Here is a 23018-nt window from a genome sequence, read left to right on the forward strand (position 1 = left end):
CTTTTGGGGGGTGTAAGGCCATAGATAGAAAAGTCATCAAACATACCTTAAGTCATGTATAGAAGCGCCCCGCACGTAATGTATAGAAGCGCCCCGCACGTAATGTATAGAAGCGCCCCGCACGTAATGTATAGAAGCGCCCCGCACGTAATGTATAGAAGCGCCCCGCACGTAATGTATAGAAGCGTCCCGCACGTAATGTATAGAAGCGCACCGCACGTAATGTATAGAAGCGCCCCGCACGTAATGTATAGAAGCGCCCCGCACGTAATGTATAGAAGCGCACCGCACGTAATGTATAGAAGCGCCCCGCACGTAATGTATAGAAGCGCACCGCACGTAATGTATAGAAGCGCCCGGCACGTAATGTATAGAAGCGCCCGGCACGTAATGTATAGAAGCGCCCGGCACGTAATGTATAGAAGCGCCCGGCACGTAATGTATAGAAGCGCCCGGCACGTAATGTATAGAAGCGCCCGGCACGTAATGTATAGAAGCGCCCGGCACGTAATGTATAGAAGCGCCCGGCACGTAATGTATAGAAGCGCCCGGCACGTAATGTATAGAAGCGCCCGGCACGTAATGTATAGAAGCGCCCGGCACGTAATGTATAGAAGCGCCCGGCACGTAATGTATAGAAGCGCCCGGCACGTAATGTATAGAAGCGCCCGGCACGTAATGTATAGAAGCGCCCGGCACGTAATGTATAGAAGCGCCCGGCACGTAATGTATAGAAGCGCCCGGCACGTAATGTATAGAAGCGCCCGGCACGTAATGTATAGAAGCGCCCGGCACGTAATGTATAGAAGCGCCCGGCACGTAATGTATAGAAGCGCCCGGCACGTAATGTATAGAAGCGCCCGGCACGTAATGTATAGAAGCGCCCGGCACGTAATGTATAGAAGCGCCCGGCACGTAATGTATAGAAGCGCCCGGCACGTAATGTATAGAAGCGCCCGGCACGTAATGTATAGAAGCGCCCGGCACGTAATGTATAGAAGCGCCCGGCACGTAATGTATAGAAGCGCCCGGCACGTAATGTATAGAAGCGCCCGGCACGTAATGTATAGAAGCGCCCGGCACGTAATGTATAGAAGCGCCCGGCACGTAATGTATAGAAGCGTCCGGCACGTAATGTATAGAAGCGCCCGGCACGTAATGTATAGAAGCGTCCGGCACGTAATGTATAGAAGCGTCCGGCACGTAATGTATAGAAGCGTCCGGCACGTAATGTATAGAAGCGTCCGGCACGTAATGTATAGAAGCGTCCGGCACGTAATGTATAGAAGCGTCCGGCACGTAATGTATAGAAGCGTCCGGCACGTAATGTATAGAAGCGTCCGGCACGTAATGTATAGAAGCGTCCGGCACGTAATGTATAGAAGCGTCCGGCACGTAATGTATAGAAGCGTCCGGCACGTAATGTATAGAAGCGTCCGGCACGTAATGTATAGAAGCGTCCGGCACGTAATGTATAGAAGCGTCCGGCACGTAATGTATAGAAGCGTCCGGCACGTAATGTATAGAAGCGTCCGGCACGTAATGTATAGAAGCGTCCGGCACGTAATGTATAGAAGCGTCCGGCACGTAATGTATAGAAGCGTCCGGCACGTAATGTATAGAAGCGTCCGGCACGTAATGTATAGAAGCGTCCGGCACGTAATGTATAGAAGCGTCCGGCACGTAATGTATAGAAGCGTCCGGCACGTAATGTATAGAAGCGTCCGGCACGTAATGTATAGAAGCGTCCGGCACGTAATGTATAGAAGCGTCCGGCACGTAATGTATAGAAGCGTCCGGCACGTAATGTATAGAAGCGTCCGGCACGTAATGTATAGAAGCGCCCGGCACGTAATGTATAGAAGCGCCCGGCACGTAATGTATATAAGCGCCCGGCACGTAATGTATATAAGCGTCCGGCACGTAATGTATATAAGCGTCCCGCACGTAATGTATATAAGCGTCCCGCACGTAATGTATATAAGCGTCCCGCACGTAATGTATATAAGCGTCCCGCACGTAATGTATATAAGCGTCCCGCACGTAATGTATATAAGCGTCCCGCACGTAATGTATATAAGCGTCCCGCACGTAATGTATATAAGCGTCCCGCACGTAATGTATATAAGCGTCCCGCACATAATGTATATAAGCGTCCCGCACATAATGTATATAAGCGTCCCGCATATAATGTATATAAGCGTCCCGCATATAATGTATAGAAGTGTCCCGCATATAATGTATATAAGTGTCCCGCATATAATGTATAGAAGTGTCCCGCATATAATGTATATAAGTGTCCCGCATATAATGTATATAAGTGTCCCACATATAATGTATATAAGTGTCCCGCATATAATGTATAGAAGTGTCCCGCATATAATGTATAGAAGTGTCCCGCATATAATGTATAGAAGTGTCCCGCATATAATGTATAGAAGTGTCCCGCATATAATGTATAGAAGTGTCCCGCATATAATGTATAGAAGTGTCCCGCATATAATGTATAGAAGTGTCCCGCATATAATGTATAGAAGTGTCCCGCATATAATGTATATAAGCGTCCCGCATATAATGTATATAAGCGTCCCGCATATAATGTATAGAAGCGTCCCGCATGTAATGTATATAAGTGTCCCGCATATAATGTATATAAGCGTCCCGCATATAATGTATATAAGTGTCCCGCATGTAATGTATATAAGTGTCCCGCATGTAATGTATATAAGTGTCCCGCATATAATGTATATAAGTGTCCCGCATATAATGTATATAAGTGTCCCGCATGTAATGTATATAAGTGTCCCGCATATAATGTATATAAGCGTCCCGCATATAATGTATATAAGTGTCCCGCATATAATGTATAGAAGTGTCCCGCATATAATGTATATAAGTGTCCCGCATATAATGTATATAAGTGTCCCGCATATAATGTATAGAAGTGTCCCGCATATAATGTATATAAGTGTCCCGCATATCATGTATATAAGTGTCCCGCATATAATGTATATAAGTGTCCCGCATATAATGTATATAAGTGTCCCGCATATAATGTATAGAAGTGTCCCGCATATAATGTATATAAGTGTCCTGCATATAATGTATATAAGTGTCCCGCATATAATGTATATAAGTGTCCCGCATATAATGTATATAAGTGTCCCGCATATAATGTATATAAGTGCCCCGCATATAATGTATATAAGTGTCCCGCATATAATGTATATAAGTGTCCCGCATGTAATGTATATAAGTGTCCCGCATGTAATGTATATAAGTGTCCCGCATATAATGTATAGAAGTGTCCCGCATATAATGTATATAAGTGTCCCGCATATAATGTATATAAGTGTCCCGCATATAATGTATATAAGTGTCCCGCATATAATGTATAGAAGTGTCCCGCATATAATGTATAGAAGTGTCCCGCATATAATGTATATAAGTGTCCCGCATATAATGTATAGAAGTGTCCCGCATATAATGTATAGAAGTGTCCCGCATATAATGTATATAAGCGTCCCGCATATAATGTATATAAGCGTCCCGCATATAATGTATATAAGCGTCCCGCATATAATGTATATAAGTGTCCCGCATATAATGTATATAAGCGTCCCGCATATAATGTATATAAGCGTCCCGCATATAATGTATATAAGCGTCCCGCATATAATGTATATAAGTGTCCCGCATATAATGTATAGAAGTGTCCCGCATATAATGTATAGAAGTGTCCTGCACTTCTTTGACGAGGCAGTCAGACGACGACGCGTAAATGACAGGTCGTCGGCACAGAACATCGGCAAACCCATTCAAATGAATGGGCAGATGTTTGCCGACGTATTGGAGTCGTATTTTCAGACGTAAAATGAGGCATAATACGCCTCGTTTACGCCTGAAAATAGGTCGTGTGAACCAAGCCTAAGGAGACTGAGCACTGTCTCGTCCGCTCAGGTTGCCGCGCTAGCCATGCCGCGCCATTTACATAACATTTGACATACGACACATGTAGATCTGGTCAATAAAAACAATTTACTCATCAGAGACCTCAGAATAAATAATAAAATCATTTCTATATTTAGCATTTCCTCAAAAACTTTCTAAACTTTTATTGATAGAAGACAAATATAGAAGAAATACAAACATGGCTCCTGGATTGTCCCTGCAGAACGTCCAATACTGCGGCAGACAAGACCGACCCGGCCGTCCTCAGAGGCCTCCGACTGTCCCACATCGCCCCCACCCCCTCACACGGCAGAAGGAGTACTGACCCCCAGATCCACCGGTGTGGACTGATCCAGTAGGAAACGTCAGATTGCGGCACTTTCCTCTCCGACTTGTAGACCGTGAATGGATCATCTGCCTGGAGAACCAAACGCACAAGAAAAACGTCCAGCAACAAAATTCTGTAACTAAATTGGCGAAATGAAGGAAATCTGTAAAAATACAAAAAGTCAGTGATTGTTTCCTTCATCAAAAGATTCAACCCCAGAATCATTGGCAGCCGCATTAACCTTTTCTTGGCGTTTTCTCATGATTTCTTGCAGCTCAGAACTTCCGTTCATTTTCTGGAAGAGAGAGGAAAGATGAGAGTTTTACTCCAGGTCAGTCCTGATCATCAGTGGCCAAGACCCCAAACATGAACCCACAAAATGTACGACCTGCAGCTGATATTACGGGATGAGTGGCATCAACAGTACTTGTAAATGGTAGACTGACCACTGGGAGCCGCGGTGACCAATGTAACCTGTACTGGGAGCAGTAAGGACCACAAGGTTGTGTGCCGGGAGCAGTAAGGACCACAAGGTTGTGTGCCGGGAGCGGTGGAGGACACAAGGTTGTGTGCCGGGAGCGGTGGAGGACACAAGGTTGTGTGCCGGGAGCGGTGGAGGACACAAGGTTGTGTGCCGGGAGCGGTGGAGGACACAACGTTGTGTGCCGGGAGCGGTCGAGACCACAACGTTGTGTGCCGGGAGCGGTCGAGACCACAACGTTGTGTGCCGGGACCGGTGGAGGAGGACACAAGGTTGTGTACCGGGAGCGGTGGAGGACACAAGGTTGTGTACCGGGAGCGGTGGAGGACACAAGGTTGTGTACTGGGGGCGGTGGAGGACACAAGGTTGTGTACTGGGAGCGGTGGAGGACACAACGTTGTGTACTATGTAATGCGTCACGATTGAGGCCAATTTTTCATTTCTTGTCGATCACAGAGCGGACGCAGTGATAGTCTGGCGGCATGAACATTAATTGGCACCAAACTGGGGATAACGGAACAAGAGAAGGGCCTGGGTACACTGGTTACCAGTAAGCTGAGCAGCAGTATCTAAGCTATGGGGCATTATTGGGATACACATTGTAACAGAGGCGCAGCTGTAGGGCGTGTAGAGGTAGCAGTGGTGTCTGAGGGGGCCCAAAAGCCTCTGTGCTACATAATGGGGGCCCAGGCATTAACCAGAGTAATAAATGGGTTGGCGGTCTCTCCGATATTGGAGGTTTGGACTGGGGGAATAATGGTGTTGGATTTCCACCCCCAGTACTTCTCCTTGTGTTCTGAGGAGGACGCTGTTCCCCGGCCACAATCACCAAGGGGTTTGTTTTTTTGCCTCTTGTGGATCAGTTGATGGATAAAAGTCATTTCCAACCAATAAACACGTGGGACCTGAGCAGAGGCTCCTGTCTATGGGACTAGAGGGATCTCTTTCCCCGATCCTGGTCACCGCCGCTACACAGTGACTAAACCTCAGCATCTGTATACTGCGCTAACATAATAAAAGCCCCCAGAGTAACAGCCTTAGTCAACGAGGGCCCCAGGAGCCACAATCAGTTCAGAGGGCCCTAGGAGCCACAATTAGTCCAAAGGGCCCCAGGAGCTACAATCAGTCCAGGGGGCCCCAGGGGCCACAATCAGTCCAGGGGGCCTCAGGAGCCACGAATAGTCCAAGGGGCCTCAGGAGCCACAAATAGTCCAAGGGGCCTCAGGAGCCACAAATAGTCCAAGGGGCCTCAGGAGCCACAAATAGTCCAAGGGGCCTCAGGAGCCACAAATAGTCCAAGGGGCCTCAGGAGCCACAAATAGTCCAAGGGGCCTCAGGAGCCACAAATAGTCCAAGGGGCCTCAGGAGCCACAAATAGTCCAAGGGGCCCCAGGAGCCACAAATAGTCCAAGGGGCCCCAGGAGCCACAATCAGTCCAGGAGCCACAATCAGTCCAGGAGCCACAATCAGTCCAGGAGCCACAATCAGTCCAGGAGCCACAATCAGTCCAGGAGCCACAATCAGTCCAGGAGCCACAATCAGTCCAGGAGCCACAATCAGTCCAGGAGCCACAATCAGTCCAGGAGCCACAATCAGTCCAGGAGCCACAATCAGTCCAGGAGCCACAATCAGTCCAGGAGCCACAATCAGTCCAGGAGCCACAATCAGTCCAGGAGCCACAATCAGTCCAGGAGCCACAATCAGTCCAGGAGCCACAATCAGTCCAGGAGCCACAATCAGTCCAGGAGCCACAATCAGTCCAGGAGCCACAATCAGTCCAGGAGCCACAATCAGTCCAGGAGCCACAATCAGTCCAGGAGCCACAATCAGTCCAGGAGCCACAATCAGTCCAGGAGCCACAATCAGTCCAGGAGCCACAATCAGTCCAGGAGCCACAATCAGTCCAGGAGCCACAATCAGTCCAGGAGCCACAATCAGTCCAGAGGGCCCCAGGAGCCACCATAAGAATAGTGAACATACTTGACACACACATTTTACCTCCAGAGCCGCTTTCTGCACCGTCACCTGATTGTAGACTCGTGGCCCCTCCGGACAGACTGTCTTTAGCTCATCCTTTGTAAGAGAGAAGAGCTGCACTCCGGATAACACCCCCAGACTATCGACGGTTCTACAGGACAGAGGGGTGACAAGAATTAGAGGACTCGTCCACTCAGACCCCCATAGTAGAATTACATCCACTAAGCAGCCCCCCATATTGCCACTCACTAGTATAACTACCAGGGGGCCACACATTATCACAGTAACTGCTTCTCTTTATTCACTGTAGAATTGCAGCTTTCTGACTTTTGCTTGCTGTCAGTGAATGGGAACATTGTTGTTTGCATCCAGAGGTTAATAAAAAATAAATAACTATTACTTCTCACAGCTGTGGGTTTGCTACAATTGTACCCAGGCTCCTGAGATCTGAACAGTTTACCTGCACTGATCCATTGTAACAAACTATCAGACAGAAAAGAGATTTGGGGATTGTCCAGACTCGATACAACTCCCATCACTGCCCGGCTGAGAAGCATTAGGTCGTACAGGTTTTCAGCCCTCTGGAGTCCATGCTGTTTAGCTCTGAGGATTGTGGATACAATTGTAGCAAACCCTCAGCTGTGAGTAGTATTAGTTCAGGATGGGTTTGTTATCAGGTTAAACCAATAAAGACTGGTCCAATTTACAGACAGCAAGCAGAGATCTTGAAAATGTTGAGAAAGGACAGAAGAAGGTTGCAGAACGTTTTATCATTTCCGGAGACAGGAGCGCTTCTTCCGACACAGACCCCACATCACGTACACAGAATTGAACCCCTTTGTCAGCAGCCATGTTTTGACATCTTCCACAGATGAGCTGTATGAGATATGGACTGCAGAGGCGTTCTGCGGAGGGACAGTGAACTTCCTCTGTGCTGCGTGGCGTCCGATGGTCAGTCTATGAACTAATTCATCTTGAACTTCTTCCATCTGAGATTTCCTCCCTATGGAAGAAAATCACAAATAATGGCTGAGAGTCTCCGACACTAATAAATCTACAGGACTGAGCGACCGTAAACCTGGAGCACAGGTCATGCACACGGTGTCACCTGCAGGGGGCACCATTCAGAAAGGTTGTAATGATGCGGCTCTAATGGTAATGAGTTGACTCTGCTGACCCCATGCTCTAATTTGAATGCAGTAACTCTGTTGCCCTTGCCCTCTATGATTAGAGGGATGGGTCAACAGTCATCTCATTATCATGAGGACAAGGGCAGCAGAGTCATCTCATTATCATAAAATGGCAAGGGCAGCAGAGTCATCTCATTATCATAAGAGGGCAGGATCAGCAGAGTCATTTCATTATTACAGGGCAGGGCCAACAGTGATCTCATAATCATGAATGAGGTGACTCTGCTGGCCCAGCCCTCTAATGATGAGATAACGTTGCTGACCTGCCCTCTAATGATACGAGGACTCTGCTGACACCGTCCTTTATTAATAATAATGAGATGACTCGGCTGACACTGCCTGTCAATGATGATGTGACGACTCTGTTGACCCAGTCTTCTAATGATAATGAGATGACTCTGCCAAGTCCCTACTGTTAATGATAAATGAGATGACTCTGCTGTCCTATAAAAATAAAAAAAATCTCCAAAAATGTAAAAAAATATGACCCTTTGCCACCTGCTCGCATTCTTACGGTATAACCCTTTAACATTCCATACACTATAACCCTATACCATTCCACACAGTGGCGCACACCCCTAGGAAATTGATTAATGTTTGAACCCCTGACAAAAGTAATATCACATTTGAAGATGAAGTAATCAGATTTCCCATTTTTAAACCACAAATTAAACCACATACAATACAGCGCATGAACAAATTGAACTTGAAAAAAATATACTTTTCACTCTCGCATCCCCGGGGGTGCAGGCAGCCCATGTTGGGAACCCCTGTTCTACATCATTCTACAAACTATAACCCTTCCATACGCTATAGTTCTATACTGAACCTATATTGTCCAAGCTAACAATACATACATAAGAAAGTCAATAAATACAATAAGTAACTAATTTACCCCCAAACAAAACAATAGGATAAAAACATGAAAACATCACGGGATAAGATCCACCATAACAGAATGTCAAACACTAGTAAGAGGGTATGATAATATAGTGGCACGGTATAGAGAGTGTATGATAATATAGTGGCACGGTATAGAGAGTGTATGATAATATAGTGGCACGGTATAGAGAGTGTATGATAATATAGTGGCACGGTATAGAGAGAGTATGATAATATAGTGGCACGGTATAGAGAGTGTATGATAATATAGTGGCACGGTATAGAGAGTGTATGATAATATAGTGGCACGGTATAGAGAGTATGATAATATAGTGGCACGGTATAGAGAGTGTATGATAATATAGTGGCACGGTATAGAGAGTGTATGATAATATAGTGGCACGGTATAGAGTGAGTATGATAATATAGTGGCACGGTATAGAGAGTGTATGATAATATAGTATAATCTATACAGTATAACCCTACACCAGTCCATACAGTACAGCCATACACCGGTCCATACAGTACAGCCCTACACCGGTCCATACAGTACAGCCCTACACCGGTCCATACAGTACAGCCCTATACCGGTCCATACAGTACAGCCCTATACCGGTCCATACAGTACAGCCCTATACCGGTCCATACAGTACAGCCCTATACCGGTCCATACAGTACAGCCCTATACCGGTCCATACAGTACAGCCCTATACCGGTCCATACAGTACAGCCCTATACCGGTCCATACAGTACAGCCCTATACCGGTCCATACAGTACAGCCCTATACCGGTCCATACAGTACAGCCCTATACCGGTCCATACAGTACAGCCCTATACCGGTCCATACAGTACAGCCCTATACCGGTCCATACAGTACAGCCCTATACCGGTCCATACAGTACAGCCCTATACCGGTCCATACAGTACAGCCCTATACCGGTCCATACAGTACAGCCCTATACCGGTCCATACAGTACAGCCCTATACCGGTCCATACTGTACAGCCCTATACCGGTCCATACAGTACAGCCCTATACCGGTCCATACAGTACAGCCCTATACCGGTCCATACAGTACAGCCCTATACCGGTCCATACAGTACAGCCCTATACCGGTCCATACAGTACAGCTCTATACCAGTCCATACAGTACAGTCCTATACCAGTCCATACAGTACAGTCCTATACCAGTCCATACAGGACAGTCCTATACCAGTCCATACAGGACAGTCCTATACCAGTCCATACAGTACAGTCCTATACCAGTCCATACAGTACAGTCCTATACTAGTCCATACAGTACAGTCCTATACTAGTCCATACAGTAGTCCTATACCAGTCCATACAGTACAGTCCTATACCAGTCCATACAGTACAGTCCTATACCAGTCCATACACTAGAACCCTATACCAGTCCATACATTACAGCCCTATACCAGTCCATATACAGTACAGCCCTATACCAGTCCATATACAGTACAGCCCTATACCGGTCCATACAGTACAGCCCTATACCAGTCCATACAGTACAGCCCTATACCAGTCCATACAGTACAGCCCTATACCGGTCCATACAGTACAGCACTATACCTCTCCATACAGTACAGTCCTATACCGGTCCATACAGTATAGCCCTATACCGGTCCATACAGTATAGCCCTATACCAGTCCATACAGTACAGTCCTATACCAGTCCATACAGTACAGCCCTATACCAGTCCATATACTCGAACCCTATACCGGTCCTTACACCAATATTACACTCACCGTACAGAGAACTTACGATCGCATGGCTTGGTTCCTTGGGGGTCTCGTACTGCGCCGGTCCCACTGTCACTGGAAGTGCTGCTTTGCCGACTGATGAGATTTGCTGATGGGAAGGACCTTGACAGGGGTACGGAGATTCCTGGAGGGGCAGGAGCGGGAGTTGGAGGGGGGCTGGGAGCCGTTATTTTTGGCTCTATTTGTCTTTCAATGAATTCTGATTTTTGTTTCTAGAAAGATATAAACACATCATGACATAACACGCAGTAACAGAACCGCAACGAACCTTCTATAAAACAATTGAGTCCGTCACAGTATCCGACACCAGTGCGAACGGAGCTCAATAGGCAGAAATCGTCCCAGCCACATTGGTCATCATCATATAACGTGATATACACGCCTCCGCAGTCACATGACAAGCACACGGTCGGAGGGGGAGGGGGCTGCGGCACGATCCACGCTCCAGGAGTGTAGAGATGAAAACATTTTATAGAACGAGCTCCGGAGAGACGCACGCCCTTCATCAGCTGAATCACAAGATGTGGAGACCGGCAGATAACATGGACCATGAACGCAAACACAGCATAAACACCGCAGATTTTCCGCAATGGATGAATTGCGGAAAATCGGCGGCGTATTACAGTAGCAGCAAAATCAACAAATCTCGTCCCCTCGCTGCGGAAAAACGCCGCCCAAAAAAGCGCAAATAAATTTAACCTGCGGAGTCGCTGCTCTTCTGTTGCTGGATTTTCCCATTGAATTTAATGTGGAGCTTAAACCCGCAACAAAGTGGAGTAACGATATAAAACTTACCCAGAACTCCCTGCTTCTTCTCCAGTCCGGCCTCCTGGGATGAAGTTACATCTCATGTGACCGCTGCAGCCAATCACAAGCCAATCACAGGCCAATCACAGGCTGCGGCGGTCACATGAGATGTAACGTCATCCAGGAGGCCGGACTGCGCGCAAAGAAGAGGGAGGGGCGAGTATGAACCGTTTTTTGGGGGTTTTTTTCCACCGCTGCTATAAACGGCAGATATTCCCCCGGAAAACGCACCACAGCGAAGAGCAAGAGGTGAGGAGGATTATACACGAGGCTGATAATGATGGGAGTAGTGTCAGTGGTGAGGATTATACACGAGGCTGATAATGATGAGAGTAGTGTCAGTGGTGAGGATTATACAGGAGGCTGATAATGATGAGAGTAGTGTCAGTGGTGAGGATTATACACGAGGCTGATAATGATGAGAGTAGTGTCAGTGGTGAGGATTATACACGAGGCTGATAATGATGAGAGTAGTGTCAGTGGTGAGGATTATACACGAGGCTGATAATGATGAGAGTAGTGTCAGTGGTGAGGAGGATTATACACGAGGCTGATAATGATGAGAGTAGTGTCAGTGGTGAGGAGGATTATACACGAGGCTGATAATGATGAGAGTAGTGTCAGTGGTGAGGATTATACACGAGGCTGATAATGATGAGAGTAGTGTCAGTGGTGAGGATTATACACGGGGCTGATAATGATGGGAGTAGTGTCAGTGGTGAGGAGGATTATACACGAGGCTGATAATGATGAGAGTAGTGTCAGTGGTGAGGATTATACACGGGGCTGATAATGATGAGAGTAGTGTCAGTGGTGAGGATTATACACGAGGCTGATAATGATGAGAGTAGTGTCAGTGGTGAGGATTATACACGAGGCTGATAATGATGAGAGTAGTGTCAGTGGTGAGGATTATACACGAGGCTGATAATGATGGGAGTAGTGTCAGTGGTGAGGATTATACACGAGGCTGATAATGATGAGAGTAGTGTCAGTGGTGAGGAGGATTATACACGAGGCTGATAATGATGAGAGTAGTGTCAGTGGTGAGGATTATACACGAGGCTGATAATGATGGGAGTAGTGTCAGTGGTGAGGATTATACACGAGGCTGATAATGATGGGAGTAGTGTCAGTGGTGAGGAGGATTATACACGAGGCTGATAATGATGAGAGTAGTGTCAGTGGTGAGGATTATACACGAGGCTGATAATGATGAGAGTAGTGTCAGTGGTGAGGAGGATTATACACGAGGCTGATAATGATGAGAGTAGTGTCAGTGGTGAGGATTATACACGAGGCTGATAATGATGGGAGTAGTGTCAGTGGTGAGGATTATACACGAGGCTGATAATGATGGGAGTAGTGTCAGTGGTGAGGAGGATTATACACGAGGCTGATAATGATGGGAGTAGTGTCAGTGGTGAGGATTATACACGAGGCTGATAATGATGAGAGTAGTGTCAGTGGTGAGGATTATACACGAGGCTGATAATGATGAGAGTAGTGTCAGTGGTGAGGAGGATTATACACGAGGCTGATAATGATGAGAGTAGTGTCAGTGGTGAGGATTATACACGAGGCTGATAATGATGGGAGTAGTGTCAGTGGTGAGGATTATACACGAGGCTGATAATGATGGGAGTAGTGTCAGTGGTGAGGAGGATTATACACGAGGCTGATAATGATGGGAGTAGTGTCAGTGGTGAGGATTATACACGAGGCTGATAATGATGAGAGTAGTGTCAGTGGTGAGGATTATACACGGGGCTGATAATGATGAGAGTAGTGTCAGTGGTGAGGAGGATTATACACGAGGCTGATAATGATGAGAGTAGTGTCAGTGGTGAGGAGGATTATACACGAGGCTGATAATGATGAGAGTAGTGTCAGTGGTGAGGATTATACACGAGGCTGATAATGATGGGAGTAGTGTCAGTGGTGAGGAGGATTATACACGAGGCTGATAATGATGAGAGTAGTGTCAGTGGTGAGGATTATACACGAGGCTGATAATGATGGGAGTAGTGTCAGTGGTGAGGATTATACACGAGGCTGATAATGATGAGAGTAGTGTCAGTGGTGAGGATTATACACGAGGCTGATAATGATGGGAGTAGTGTCAGTGGTGAGGATTATACACGAGGCTGATAATGATGAGAGTAGTGTCAGTGGTGAGGATTATACACGAGGCTGATAATGATGAGAGTAGTGTCAGTGGTGAGGAGGATTATACACGAGGCTGATAATGATGAGAGTAGTGTCAGTGGTGAGGATTATACACGAGGCTGATAATGATGAGAGTAGTGTCAGTGGTGAGGATTATACACGAGGCTGATAATGATGGGAGTAGTGTCAGTGGTGAGGAGGATTATACACGAGGCTGATAATGATGAGAGTAGTGTCAGTGGTGAGGATTATACACGAGGCTGATAATGATGGGAGTAGTGTCAGTGGTGAGGAGGATTATACACGAGGCTGATAATGATGAGAGTAGTGTCAGTGGTGAGGAGGATTATACAGGAGGCTGATAATGATGGGAGTAGTGTCAGTGGTGAGGATTATACAGGAGGCTGATAATGATGAGAGTAGTGTCAGTGGTGAGGAGGATTATACACGGGGCTGATAATGATGAGAGTAGTGTCAGTGGTGAGGATTATACAGGAGGCTGATAATGATGAGAGTAGTGTCAGTGGTGAGGAGGATTATACACGAGGCTGATAATGATGGGAGTAGTGTCAGTGGTGAGGATTATACAGGAGGCTGATAATGATGGGAGTAGTGTCAGTGGTGAGGAGGATTATACACCAGGCTGATAATGATGGGAGTAGTGTCAGTGGTGAGGAGGATTATACACGAGGCTGATAATGATGGGAGTAGTGTCAGTGGTGAGGATTATACAGGAGGCTGATAATGATGGGAGTAGTGTCAGTGGTGAGGATTATACAGGAGGCTGATAATGATGAGAGTAGTGTCAGTGGTGAGGAGGATTATACACGAGGCTGATAATGATGAGAGTAGTGTCAGTGGTGAGGAGGATTATACACGGGGCTGATAATGATGAGAGTAGTGTCAGTGGTGAGGAGGATTATACACCAGGCTGATAATGATGGGAGTAGTGTCAGTGGTGAGGAGGATTATACACGAGGCTGATAATGATGAGAGTAGTGTCAGTGGTGAGGATTATACACGAGACTGATAATGATGAGAGTAGTGTCAGTGGTGAGGAGGATTATACACGGGGCTGATAATGATGGGAGTAGTGTCAGTGGTGAGGATTATACACGAGGCTGATAATGATGGGAGTAGTGTCAGTGGTGAGGATTATACACGAGGCTGATAATGATGAGAGTAGTGTCAGTGGTGAGGAGGATTATACAGGAGGCTGATAATGATGGGAGTAGTGTCAGTGGTGAGGATTATACACGAGGCTGATAATGATGAGAGTAGTGTCAGTGGTGAGGAGGATTATACACGAGGCTGATAATGATGAGAGTAGTGTCAGTGGTGAGGAGGATTATACACGAGGCTGATAATGATGAGAGTAGTGTCAGTGGTGAGGAGGATTATACACGGGGCTGATAATGATGGGAGTAGTGTCAGTGGTGAGGATTATACACGAGGCTGATAATGATGAGAGTAGTGTCAGTGGTGAGGATTATACACGAGGCTGATAATGATGAGAGTAGTGTCAGTGGTGAGGAGGATTATACACGAGGCTGATAATGATGAGAGTAGTGTCAGTGGTGAGGATTATACACGAGGCTGATAATGATGGGAGTAGTGTCAGTGGTGAGGAGGATTATACACGAGGCTGATAATGATGAGAGTAGTGTCAGTGGTGAGGATTATACACGAGGCTGATAATGATGAGAGTAGTGTCAGTGGTGAGGATTATACACGAGGCTGATAATGATGAGAGTAGTGTCAGTGGTGAGGATTATACACGAGGCTGATAATGATGAGAGTAGTGTCAGTGGTGAGGAGGATTATACACGAGGCTGATAATGATGAGAGTAGTGTCAGTGGTGAGGATTATACACGAGGCTGATAATGATGAGAGTAGTGTCAGTGGTGAGGAGGATTATACACGGGGCTGATAATGATGAGAGTAGTGTCAGTGGTGAGGAGGATTATACACGAGGCTGATAATGATGAGAGTAGTGTCAGTGGTGAGGAGGATTATACACGGGGCTGATAATGATGGGAGTAGTGTCAGTGGTGAGGATTATACACGAGGCTGATAATGATGAGAGTAGTGTCAGTGGTGAGGATTATACACGAGGCTGATAATGATGAGAGTAGTGTCAGTGGTGAGGATTATACACGAGGCTGATAATGATGAGAGTAGTGTCAGTGGTGAGGATTATACACGAGGCTGATAATGATGAGAGTAGTGTCAGTGGTGAGGAGGATTATACACGAGGCTGATAATGATGAGAGTAGTGTCAGTGGTGAGGATTATACACGGGGCTGATAATGATGAGAGTAGTGTCAGTGGTGAGGATTATACACGAGGCTGATAATGATGAGAGTAGTGTCAGTGGTGAGGATTATACACGAGGCTGATAATGATGAGAGTAGTGTCAGTGGTGAGGAGGATTATACAGGAGGCTGATAATGATGAGAGTAGTGTCAGTGGTGAGGATTATACACGGGGCTGATAATGATGAGAGTAGTGTCAGTGGTGAGGATTATACACGAGGCTGATAATGATGAGAGTAGTGTCAGTGGTGAGGAGGATTATACACGAGGCTGATAATGATGAGAGTAGTGTCAGTGGTGAGGATTATACACGAGGCTGATAATGATGGGAGTAGTGTCAGTGGTGAGGAGGATTATACACGGGGCTGATAATGATGAGAGTAGTGTCAGTGGTGAGGATTATACACGGGGCTGATAATGATGAGAGTAGTGTCAGTGGTGAGGAGGATTATACACGGGGCTGATAATGATGAGAGTAGTGTCAGTGGTGAGGATTATACACGGGGCTGATAATGATGAGAGTAGTGTCAGTGGTGAGGAGGATTATACACGGGGCTGATAATGATGAGAGTAGTGTCAGTGGTGAGGATTATACACGAGGCTGATAATGATGAGAGTAGTGTCAGTGGTGAGGATTATACACGAGGCTGATAATGATGAGAGTAGTGTCAGTGGTGAGGAGGATTATACACGAGGCTGATAATGATGGGAGTAGTGTCAGTGGTGAGGATTATACACGAGGCTGATAATGATGGGAGTAGTGTCAGTGGTGAGGATTATACACGGGGCTGATAATGATGGGAGTAGTGTCAGTGGTGAGGAGGATTATACACGAGGCTGATAATGATGAGAGTAGTGTCAGTGGTGAGGATTATACACGGGGCTGATAATGATGGGAGTAGTGTCAGTGGTGAGGATTATACACGGGGCTGATAATGATGGGAGTAGTGTCAGTGGTGAGGAGGATTATACACGAGGCTGATAATGATGAGAGTAGTGTCAGTGGTGAGGATTATACACGGGGCTGATAATGATGAGAGTAGTGTCAGTGGTGAGGATTATACACGAGGCTGATAATGATGAGAGTAGTGTCAGTGGTGAGGAGGATTATACACGAGGCTGATAATGATGGGAGTAGTGTCAGTGGTGAGGATTATACACGGGGCTGATAATGATGAGAGTAGTGTCAGTGGTGAGGATTATACACGGGGCTGATAATGATGAGAGTAGTGTCAGTGGTGAGGAGGATTATACACGAGGCTGATAATGATGGGAGTAGTGTCAGTGGTGAGGAGGATTATACACGAGGCTGATAATGATGAGAGTAGTGTCAGTGGTGAGGATTATACACGGGGCTGATAATGATGAGAGTAGTGTCAGTGGTGAGGAGGATTATACACGAGGCTGATAATGATGGGAGTAGTGTCAGTGGTGAGGATTATACACGAGGCTGATAATGATGAGAGTAGTGTCAGTGGTGAGGATTATACACGGGGCTGATAATGATGGGAGTAGTGTCAGTGGTGAGGAGGATTATACACGAGGCTGATAATGATGAGAGTAGTGTCAGTGGTGAGGATTATACACGAGGCTGATAATGATGGGAGTAGTGTCAGTGGTGAGGAGGATTATACACGAGGCTGATAATGATGAGAGTAGTGTCAGTGGTGAGGATTATACACGAGGCTGATAATGATGAGAGTAGTGTCAGTGGTGAGGAGGATTATACACGAGGCTGATAATGATGAGAGTAGTGTCAGTGGTGAGGAGGATTATACACGAGGCTGATAATGATGGGAGTAGTGTCAGTGGTGAGGAGGATTATACACGGGGCTGATAATGATGGGAGTAGTGTCAGTGGTGAGGATTATACAGGAGGCTGATAATGATGAGAGTAGTGTCAGTGGTGAGGATTATACACGAGGCTGATAATGATGGGAGTAGTGTCAGTGGTGAGGATTATACACGAGGCTGATAATGATGAGAGTAGTGTCAGTGGTGAGGATTATACACGGGGCTGATAATGATGAGAGTAGTGTCAGTGGTGAGGATTATACACGAGGCTGATAATGATGAGAGTAGTGTCAGTGGTGAGGAGGATTATACACGAGGCTGATAATGATGAGAGTAGTGTCAGTGGTGAGGATTATACACGAGGCTGATAATGATGAGAGTAGTGTCAGTGGTGAGGATTATACACGAGGCTGATAATGATGAGAGTAGTGTCAGTGGTGAGGATTATACACGAGGCTGATAATGATGAGAGTAGTGTCAGTGGTGAGGATTATACACGGGGCTGATAATGATGAGAGTAGTGTCAGTGGTGAGGAGGATTATACAGGAGGCTGATAATGATGAGAGTAGTGTCAGTGGTGAGGAGGATTATACACGAGGCTGATAATGATGAGAGTAGTGTCAGTGGTGAGGAGGATTATACACGAGGCTGATAATGATGGGAGTAGTGTCAGTGGTGAGGATTATACACGAGGCTGATAATGATGGGAGTAGTGTCAGTGGTGAGGAGGATTATACACGAGGCTGATAATGATGGGAGTAGTGTCAGTGGTGAGGAGGATTATACACGGGGCTGATAATGATGAGAGTAGTGTCAGTGGTGAGGAGGATTATACACGAGGCTGATAATGATGAGAGTAGTGTCAGTGGTGAGGAGGATTATACACGAGGCTGATAATGATGGGAGTAGTGTCAGTGGTGAGGATTATACACGAGGCTGATAATGATGAGAGTAGTGTCAGTGGTGAGGAGGATTATACACGAGGCTGATAATGATGAGAGTAGTGTCAGTGGTGAGGATTATACAGGAGGCTGATAATGATGAGAGTAGTGTCAGTGGTGAGGATTATACACGGGGCTGATAATGATGGGAGTAGTGTCAGTGGTGAGGAGGATTATACACGGGGCTGATAATGATGAGAGTAGTGTCAGTGGTGAGGAGGATTATACACGAGGCTGATAATGATGAGAGTAGTGTCAGTGGTGAGGAGGATTATACACGAGGCTGATAATGATGAGAGTAGTGTCAGTGGTGAGGATTATACACGAGGCTGATAATGATGAGAGTAGTGTCAGTGGTGAGGAGGATTATACAGGAGGCTGATAATGATGGGAGTAGTGTCAGTGGTGAGGAGGATTATACACGAGGCTGATAATGATGAGAGTAGTGTCAGTGGTGAGGATTATACACGGGGCTGATAATGATGAGAGTAGTGTCAGTGGTGAGGAGGATTATACACGAGGCTGATAATGATGGGAGTAGTGTCAGTGGTGAGGAGGATTATACACGGGGCTGATAATGATGAGAGTAGTGTCAGTGGTGAGGATTATACACGAGGCTGATAATGATGGGAGTAGTGTCAGTGGTGAGGATTATACACGGGGCTGATAATGATGGGAGTAGTGTCAGTGGTGAGGATTATACACGGGGCTGATAATGATGGGAGTAGTGTCAGTGGTGAGGATTATACACGGGGCTGATAATGATGAGAGTAGTGTCAGTGGTGAGGATTATACACGGGGCTGATAATGATGGGAGTAGTGTCAGTGGTGAGGATTATACACGAGGCTGATAATGATGAGAGTAGTGTCAGTGGTGAGGAGGATTATACACGAGGCTGATAATGATGAGAGTAGTGTCAGTGGTGAGGAGGATTATACACGGGGCTGATAATGATGGGAGTAGTGTCAGTGGTGAGGATTATACACGAGGCTGATAATGATGAGAGTAGTGTCAGTGGTGAGGAGGATTATACACGAGGCTGATAATGATGGGAGTAGTGTCAGTGGTGAGGAGGATTATACACGGGGCTGATAATGATGAGAGTAGTGTCAGTGGTGAGGATTATACACGGGGCTGATAATGATGGGAGTAGTGTCAGTGGTGAGGATTATACACGAGGCTGATAATGATGAGAGTAGTGTCAGTGGTGAGGAGGATTATACACGAGGCTGATAATGATGGGAGTAGTGTCAGTGGTGAGGAGGATTATACACGAGGCTGATAATGATGAGAGTAGTGTCAGTGGTGAGGATTATACAGGAGGCTGATAATGATGGGAGTAGTGTCAGTGGTGAGGAGGATTATACACGGGGCTGATAATGATGAGAGTAGTGTCAGTGGTGAGGATTATACACGAGGCTGATAATGATGAGAGTAGTGTCAGTGGTGAGGATTATACACGAGGCTGATAATGATGAGAGTAGTGTCAGTGGTGAGGATTATACAGGAGGCTGATAATGATGGGAGTAGTGTCAGTGGTGAGGATTATACACGAGGCTGATAATGATGGGAGTAGTGTCAGTGGTGAGGAGGATTATACACGAGGCTGATAATGATGGGAGTAGTGTCAGTGGTGAGGAGGATTATACACGAGGCTGATAATGATGGGAGTAGTGTCAGTGGTGAGGATTATACACGAGGCTGATAATGATGAGAGTAGTGTCAGTGGTGAGGATTATACAGGAGGCTGATAATGATGGGAGTAGTGTCAGTGGTGAGGATTATACACGAGGCTGATAATGATGGGAGTAGTGTCAGTGGTGAGGAGGATTATACACGAGGCTGATAATGATGGGAGTAGTGTCAGTGGTGAGGATTATACACGAGGCTGATAATGATGAGAGAAGTGTCAGTGGTGAGGATTATACAGGAGGCTGATAATGATGGGAGTAGTGTCAGTGGTGAGGAGGATTATACACGGGGCTGATAATGATGGGAGTAGTGTCAGTGGTGAGGATTATACAGGAGGCTGATAATGATGAGAGTAGTGTCAGTGGTGAGGATTATACAGGAGGCTGATAATGATGGGAGTAGTGTCAGTGGTGAGGATTATACACGAGGCTGATAATGATGGGAGTAGTGTCAGTGGTGAGGAGGATTATACACGAGGCTGATAATGATGAGAGTAGTGTCAGTGGTGAGGAGGATTATACACGAGGCTGATAATGATGGGAGTAGTGTCAGTGGTGAGGAGGATTATACACGAGGCTGATAATGATGAGAGTAGTGTCAGTGGTGAGGATTATACACGAGGCTGATAATGATGAGAGTAGTGTCAGTGGTGAGGATTATACACGGGGCTGATAATGATGGGAGTAGTGTCAGTGGTGAGGATTATACACGAGGCTGATAATGATGGGAGTAGTGTCAGTGGTGAGGATTATACACGAGGCTGATAATGATGGGAGTAGTGTCAGTGGTGAGGAGGATTATACACGGGGCTGATAATGATGGGAGTAGTGTCAGTGGTGAGGATTATACACGAGGCTGATAATGATGAGAGTAGTGTCAGTGGTGAGGATTATACACGAGGCTGATAATGATGAGAGTAGTGTCAGTGGTGAGGATTATACACGAGGCTGATAATGATGGGAGTAGTGTCAGTGGTGAGGATTATACACGGGGCTGATAATGATGGGAGTAGTGTCAGTGGTGAGGATTATACACGGGGCTGATAATGATGAGAGTAGTGTCAGTGGTGAGGATTATACACGAGGCTGATAATGATGAGAGTAGTGTCAGTGGTGAGGAGGATTATACACGAGGCTGATAATGATGAGAGTAGTGTCAGTGGTGAGGATTATACACGGGGCTGATAATGATGAGAGTAGTGTCAGTGGTGAGGAGGATTATACACGGGGCTGATAATGATGAGAGTAGTGTCAGTGGTGAGGATTATACACGAGGCTGATAATGATGAGAGTAGTGTCAGTGGTGAGGATTATACACGAGGCTGATAATGATGGGAGTAGTGTCAGTGGTGAGGAGGATTATACACGAGGCTGATAATGATGGGAGTAGTGTCAGTGGTGAGGAGGATTATACACGAGGCTGATAATGATGGGAGTAGTGTCAGTGGTGAGGAGGATTATACACGAGGCTGATAATGATGAGAGTAGTGTCAGTGGTGAGGAGGATTATACACGAGGCTGATAATGATGGGAGTAGTGTCAGTGGTGAGGATTATACACGAGGCTGATAATGATGAGAGTAGTGTCAGTGGTGAGGATTATACACGAGGCTGATAATGATGAGAGTAGTGTCAGTGGTGAGGAGGATTATACACGAGGCTGATAATGATGAGAGTAGTGTCAGTGGTGAGGAGGATTATACAGGAGGCTGATAATGATGAGAGTAGTGTCAGTGGTGAGGAGGATTATACAGGAGGCTGATAATGATGAGAGTAGTGTCAGTGGTGAGGAGGATTATACACGAGGCTGATAATGATGGGAGTAGTGTCAGTGGTGAGGATTATACACGAGGCTGATAATGATGGGAGTAGTGTCAGTGGTGAGGAGGATTATACACGAGGCTGATAATGATGGGAGTAGTGTCAGTGGTGAGGATTATACACGAGGCTGATAATGATGGGAGTAGTGTCAGTGGTGAGGAGGATTATACACGAGGCTGATAATGATGAGAGTAGTGTCAGTGGTGAGGAGGATTATACACGGGGCTGATAATGATGAGAGTAGTGTCAGTGGTGAGGAGGATTATACACGAGGCTGATAATGATGGGAGTAGTGTCAGTGGTGAGGATTATACACGGGGCTGATAATGATGAGAGTAGTGTCAGTGGTGAGGATTATACACGAGGCTGATAATGATGGGAGTAGTGTCAGTGGTGAGGAGGATTATACACGAGGCTGATAATGATGAGAGTAGTGTCAGTGGTGAGGAGGATTATACACGGGGCTGATAATGATGAGAGTAGTGTCAGTGGTGAGGAGGATTATACACGAGGCTGATAATGATGAGAGTAGTGTCAGTGGTGAGGATTATACACGGGGCTGATAATGATGAGAGTAGTGTCAGTGGTGAGGAGGATTATACACGAGGCTGATAATGATGAGAGTAGTGTCAGTGGTGAGGAGGATTATACACGAGGCTGATAATGATGAGAGTAGTGTCAGTGGTGAGGAGGATTATACACGAGGCTGATAATGATGAGAGTAGTGTCAGTGGTGAGGAGGATTATACACGAGGCTGATAATGATGGGAGTAGTGTCAGTGGTGAGGATTATACACGAGGCTGATAATGATGAGAGTAGTGTCAGTGGTGAGGATTATACACGAGGCTGATAATGATGGGAGTAGTGTCAGTGGTGAGGAGGATTA

The 23018-nt window shown here is 46.2% G+C and overlaps 1 protein-coding gene across 4 annotated transcripts in view; it reads right to left on the reverse strand.

The window, feature by feature from the left end:
• Window positions 1–4024: 4024 nt before the first annotated feature.
• Window positions 4025–23018, reverse strand: part of LOC142720885 (epidermal growth factor receptor kinase substrate 8-like) — a 63407-nt gene continuing 44413 nt past the window's right edge. For 2 of the 4 annotated variants that reach the window (XM_075848822.1, XM_075848819.1), the window contains 4 exons: window positions 10593–10803; window positions 7560–7740; window positions 6759–6888; window positions 4025–4574 (listed from right to left, as the gene is read on the reverse strand). In XM_075848822.1, the coding sequence (XP_075704937.1) occupies window positions 4461–4574; window positions 6759–6888; window positions 7560–7740; window positions 10593–10803 (636 nt within the window). In that variant the 3' untranslated portion in view covers window positions 4025–4460. Of the gene's footprint in view, window positions 4575–6751; window positions 6889–7559; window positions 7741–10592; window positions 10804–23018 lie in introns of all 4 variants that reach the window. The other 2 variants (XM_075848820.1, XM_075848821.1) reach the window with 2 other exon arrangements.

This window comes from Rhinoderma darwinii, unplaced genomic scaffold (genome assembly GCF_050947455.1).
Source record: "Rhinoderma darwinii isolate aRhiDar2 unplaced genomic scaffold, aRhiDar2.hap1 Scaffold_51, whole genome shotgun sequence".
Taxonomy (NCBI): Eukaryota; Metazoa; Chordata; class Amphibia; order Anura; family Rhinodermatidae; genus Rhinoderma; species Rhinoderma darwinii.